At 54.1% G+C, this 6,000-nt stretch overlaps 1 protein-coding gene across 1 annotated transcript in view; it reads left to right on the top strand.

The window, feature by feature from the left end:
• Nucleotides 1-2,360: 2,360 nt before the first annotated feature.
• Nucleotides 2,361-6,000, top strand: part of dysf (dysferlin, limb girdle muscular dystrophy 2B (autosomal recessive)) — a 377,035-nt gene continuing 373,395 nt past the window's right edge. The window contains exon 1 of the mRNA XM_072577935.1: nucleotides 2,361-2,509. Within this exon, the coding sequence (XP_072434036.1) occupies nucleotides 2,422-2,509 (88 nt within the window). The 5' untranslated portion in view covers nucleotides 2,361-2,421. The remainder of the gene's footprint in view (nucleotides 2,510-6,000) is intronic.

Here is a 6,000-nt window from a genome sequence, read left to right as displayed (position 1 = left end):
GATTTCAAATAAACCTGTCGGTCTGTAACCGGGTGTTGTGTGACTTCTGACTGTATCTTTAAAAAAAAAGGTAGATAAGGCATCCTGATCAGATCTGTCCCAGAATATTGAGGGTAACAAGATAACAAATTGCTGGAGCATTGACAGACAACTTTATGTCCTCTATGGCCACAGGTGAGGTCCCAGAGGACTGGACAATAGTTAGTGGATGTAGGTTTGCTCACTGAGCTGGAAGGTTTGTTTTCAGATGTTTCATCATCATCATGAGAGGGAACATCATCAGTGAGCCTCCGGATGAAGCTTTGTCTGGATGCTCACTGATGATGTCACCTAGTATGGTGACGAAACATCTGAAAATGAACCTTCCAGCTCAGCGAGCAAACCTACATCCAGAATCTCAACCTGAGCTACAGGTCTTCTCAAAAGAATAGTTGGTGATGTCCCACTGTTTCAGAAGGGTGGCAGGGAAATCCTGGAAATTACAGGTCTGGGAGCCTCACGTCGGTGGTCGGGAAATTATTGGAAAAGATTCCCTGGGAGAAGATCTATTCACATTTAGAAGCAAATGGGCCTATTAGCAAAGGACAGCGTGGCTATGTACGGAAAGGTCGTGCCTCACTAACCTGAGCATGTTTTCGGAGGAAGCGACGAAGATGATTGATGAGGGAAAAGCAGTTGATGTTCTTGATATGGACTTCAGGAACGTTTTTGACAAGGTCTCTCATGGTAGACTGGTACCAAGGGTGAAGTGCACTGGCAAGATGGATACAGACCTGCCTTAGTCATCGGGGACTGAAGGTAGCGAGGGAAGGATGCTTTCCAGAATGGGGGTGTGCTGTGATTAGTGATGTTCCCCAAGGATCAGTGCTGGGAATTCTGCTGTTCGTGATCTACATAAATGACTTGGAAGAGCATGCAGCTGGTCTAATTCGTAAGTTTTGTGGATGGTACAAAGATTGCTGGAGTTCAGATCGTGAGGACGGTTGTCAGAGGATTCAGCAGGGTCTAGATCAGTTGGAGGCATGGGCAGAAAAATGGCAGATGGAATTTAATCCCAGTAAATGTGAGGTGATGCATTTTGGAAGGTCAAGTACAGGTGGAAATTATACAGTGACTGTCAGAGCCCTTAGGGGTATTGATATGCAGAGAGATCTGGGTGTGTGCAGGCCCACAGATCACTGAAGGCGGCAGACTGGGTAGATAAAGGAGTAAAAAAAGCTTATGGCACGCTTGCCTTCATTGGAAAGGGGCATTGAGTATAAGGATAGACAGCTTATGCTGCAGTTTTATAGAAATTGGGCTCGGCCACACATGAAATATTGCATACAATTCTGGTCACCACACTGCCTGAAGGATGTGTATTTGTTTTGGAGAGGGTACAGAAAAAGTTTACCAGGATATTGATTGGTTTGAAGGATTTTAGCCATGAAGGTAGGTTGGATAGACTGGGTTTGTACTCAGTGGAATGCAGGAGGTTGAGGGGCGACCTGATAGAAGGCTATAAGATTGTGAATGGCGTGGCTAGAGAGGAAAGGATGAGGCTTTTTCCCAGGGTGGAAGGGTCAGTTACTAGGGGACACAGGTTCAATGTGTGAGGGGTGGAGTTTAAAAGAGATTGCAAGGCAAGTTTTTCACATGAAGGGAGGAGTGTGTCTGGGACACACTGCCAGGGGAGGTGGTGGAAGCAGCATTCAGGAAACACCTGGACCAAAACATGAACAGGAAGGGAATAGGGGGGATCCTGTAAGGGAAGATAGTTTTAATGTGGGAGGGCAAAATGTGTCAGTGCAGAAGGGCCGAAGGGCCTGTTCCTGTGCTGTATCGTTCAGCCCTTCCTCAGCGAAGGCGCTCATCACCTGGTCACTGTCAATCTCACTGGGAGCTTGCTGTGCGCAAATTGGCTGCCGCCTTTCCTTCCTTGCAGCACTGCACCCAGGTACAGACTGCATGTTGTGGTTGCAATGCCCCTGCCCCTGGCCCAGGAGACCTGGGTTCAAAGCACTAGCGTCGCTGAGCAGGTGGATTGGAAAGTCTCTCTGTCCTTTTGGAACGGTCAAGGCTGGGGGTGGGGGTGTTGCTGAGCTGGCGAGTGGCTGGGGGAGGGTTGGGTTTGGGGGGGGGGGGGGGGAGAGGTGCCTGTCATTGACCGGACAGGGGAGTGCAGCAAGACTCAGACAGAGAGCCGCAGGATGACTGGATCAATCAGAGTCCAGTCTCTCTCTCACACACACACACAAACACACAGGGGCTGGACTCTGACTGCATTGGCGTAGCCTCCCCGGGAGGAGGAGGGGGGCGGGGGGGGGGGGGGGGGGGAGGCACTGACCTGCCAAGGGGGCTGGCTGTACAGAGAGAGAGAGAGAAGGAGACACACACACAGTGAGAGAGCAGCTCAGTCCCAGAGTGGTCTGCTCAGGAAAGATGCTGCGTGTGTTTGTACTCTGGGCGGAGAACCTGCAGATTCTCGAGAATGATATCAGCGATGCTTACTGCACCGTCACCTTCCAAGGTAAGGCAGCACCCCCCGCACCCACCCACCACAATCTCCTGCTCTCTCCCCTCCCTCTCCTCCCCCAATCTAACAGCTCCAGCAGCAACTGCTGCTGTTAAATATAAACCGGCTCCGCTTACAGTTGGGGGGGGGGGGGGGAATGCTGGTTCAAATTAACCACCACAGGCTCTCAGCTCCTTTCAGTTTAAGATTGCTAACTTCTGAAAGGGGAGAAACACAGTTTTTGCCTCCCTCAATCGGATCTAAATTCTGCCTCTCAGTAACACTATCTCCAATTTTCTCCATCTCTCAGTTGCTTTGTCTGGTGCCAATCCGTATGTCCCTCTCCCCAGAGAAATCTCTCTCTCTCTCTATTCTTTGTTATCTCTGCGGTATGAAGATATCTCTGTCTGTAGGACTGAGTCTCCATGTACAGAAGCCTCCCCCCACCCCACCCCCTTCTCTCTCTCTCCATTTAATTCTTTCCCTGTCTGTACTCTGGAGTCAGGATCCTGGTCCTTTCTCCTGAACTGAAGCAGTCCTTATGAAAGAGCCGTATTGACAATCTGGGGGTGTGTGAGAGTGTTTAATGAACATCCCCCTCCCCACCTCCGCACCCTGTCTGCACTGTAGGGTCTGGTTGGCCTCCCTGCCCTTTGGTCCACTGAATAGGGAGGAACAGCTCAGAATCACAGCACTGTTACAGCGCAGAAGGCTCTCGAAATTATCAATATAGTTTTATACCAATATTCCTCCGCTGCCCCTTAACCCTACACTTTCTCTCTCTTCCCCTGAAGCCCTCTTCGATTGATCCTGTCTCCACCACACTGCATCCCAGACTCTGTGTGGGACTTTCTTTGTTGCAAGTTGCATTTTCTGCTGCAGCAAATCGCTTTCTGCCTGTGCCGACTCATTGTGGGATCCTTTGACTGGCCAGATCCCGTTTCTCCCCATCTACCTTGCGCTGTCCTGGCTCCACACTATCTGCACACGTACTCAGGGTGAAGCCTGTGTGCTCACTTCTCTTCCCGCCCCTGCAGTGTCCACAAAGACTAGAAAACATAGGAAGAGGCCATTTGGCCCTTCAAGCCTATTTTGCCATTCAATTGGACCACAGCTCTCTCTGTGGCAAGGAGTTCTGAAGACACACAACCCTCCGAGAGAAGAAGTTCCTCCTCATCTCAGTCTTGAATTGGGGCCCCTTTATTCTGAGACTATGCCCTCTGGTCCTAGACTCTCCCATGAGGGAAACTATCTCAGCATTGACCCTGCCAAGCCTCTTAAGAATTCTGTCTGTCTCAATGAGATCACCTCTCATTCATCAAAACACCAGGAAGTAGAGTCCCAACCTGTTTAGTCTTGGCTCATGAGACAGTCCCTCCATACCGGGGATCATCCTAGTGAACCTTCTGTGAATGGTCTCCAATGAAATAATATATTTTCTTAAATAAGGGGGCCATGGCTGCTTCCTGTACTGCAAATGTGGTCTCTACCTTTATCACACATGACATAACATGGGAACAGGTGAGCGTCAGGTTCCTCACATACACTGACCACATCCAGCACAGCCTCAACAGCTACTCTCTTGACCTCATTCTGAGAGATCTAACTGCTTCTTGATGCCCAGTACCGGAGCAGAAATCTCTTCCTCCTAAGTATGAGGAAGATGGAACGTAAGCCTTCCATTCACACCACCAGGCCTAACCTGGACTGGAGCTCTCTGCTGAGCAGCTCACTGAGCCATATACCAACAACCCCCCACAAGCCAAGAGTTATTTCTGAGCCCATGTTAACTTCTCAACCCTCCACCTTTCCATCGTCAAGATCACGCTGGTCAAGATGGTGGCAAGGTAGGATGCTCTGACCGTAGCTCTTCGCTTCTTCCGTTTCTTTCCCTTTTTCCACCACTTTGGTCTCTCATCAGCTCCTGGTGGGTCCTGGCCTGGTCTCTCAGCAGCTCCTGGTGTGTCCTGGCCTGGTCTCTCAGCAGGTCCTGGTGGGTCCCGGCCTGGTCTCTCAGCAGGTCCTGGTGGGTCCCGGCCTGGTCTCTCAGGAGGTACTGGCGGCCTGGTCTCTTGGTGGCTCCTGGTGGGTCCTGGTCAGTGTCTTGGTGGGTCATGGTGGGTCCCAGCCTGGTCTGTTCGTGGCTGTCAGCCTGGTCCCCTTGTGGGTTCTGGCCTGGCCCTTCCAGTCCTGGCCTCTCGACTGGTCCTGGTGGGTGTCGGCTTGGTCACTCGGTGAGTCTCGGCCTGGCCCCTCAGTGTGTCTCAGCCTGGTCCTTTGGTGGGTCTTGTCCTGGTCCCTCGGTGGGTCCCAGCCTGGTCCCTCGGTGGGTCGCTGCCTGGTCCCTTGGTGGGTCACACCCTGGTCCCTCGGTGGGTCTCGGCCTGTCCCTCAGTGGTTCCTAGCCTGGACCCTCAGTGGGTCTTGGCCTGGTCCCTCAGTGGGTCCCAGTCTGGTTCCTCGGTGGGTCCCAGCCTGGTCCCTCGGTGGGTCCCAGCCTGGTCCCTCAGTGGCTCTTAGCCTGGTCCCTCATTGGCTCCTAGCATGGTCCCTCAGTGGGTCTCAGCCTGGTCCCTCGGTGAGTCTAGCCCTGGTCCCTCAGTGGGTCTTGGCCTGGCCCATCGGCGGGTCTAGGCCTGGTCCCTCGGGGAGTCTCGCCCTGGACCCTCAGTGGGTCCCAGCCGAGTCCCTCGGTAGGTCTTGTTCTGGTCCCTCAGTTGGTCTTGGCCTGGTCACTCGGTGGATCTTGGCCTGGTCCCACGGTGGGTCTTGTCCTGGTACCTCGGTGGATCACAGCCTGGTCCCTCGGTGGGTCTCGGCCTGGTCCCTCAGTGGGTGTCCGCCTGGTCCTCAGTGGGTCTTGTCCTGGTCCCTCAGTGGGTCTCGGCCTGGTCCTCAGTGGGTCTTGGCCTGGTCCCTCAGTGGGTCTTGGCCTGGTCCCTCAGTGGTCTTGTTCTGGTCACTCGGTGGATCTCGGCCTGGTCCCTCGGTGGGTCTCGGCCTGGACCCTCAGTGGGTCTTGGCCTGGTCCCTCAGTGGGTCTTGGCCTGGTCCCTCAGTGGGTCTTGGCCTGGACCCTCAGTGGGTCTTGGCCTGGTCCCTCAGTGGGTCTTGGCCTGGTCCCTCAGTGGTCTTGTTCTGGTCACTCGGTGGATCTCGGCCTGGTCCCTCGGTGGGTCTCGGCCTGGTCCCTCAGTGGGTCTCGGCCTGGTCCTCAGTGGGTCTTGGCCTGGTCCCTCAGTGGTCTTGTTCTGGTCACTCGGTGGATCTCGGCCTGGTCACTCGGCCTGGTCCCTCGGTGGGTCTCGGCCTGGACCCTTGGTGGGTTTTGGCCTGGTCCCTTGGTGAGTGTCAGCCTGGTCCCTCGGTGGGTGTCGGCCTGGTTGCTTGGTGGGTCTCAGCCTGGTCCCTCAGTGGGTCTCGGCCTGGACCCTCGGTGGTTCTTGGCCTGGTCCCTCGGTGAGTCCCAGCCTGGTCCCTCAGTGGGTCTCAGCCTGGTCCCTCAG

Source organism: Chiloscyllium punctatum, chromosome 1, assembly GCF_047496795.1.
Source record: "Chiloscyllium punctatum isolate Juve2018m chromosome 1, sChiPun1.3, whole genome shotgun sequence".
In the NCBI taxonomy this organism is placed as follows: Eukaryota; Metazoa; Chordata; class Chondrichthyes; order Orectolobiformes; family Hemiscylliidae; genus Chiloscyllium; species Chiloscyllium punctatum.
This window is presented reverse-complemented; position numbering and strand designations above follow the sequence as displayed.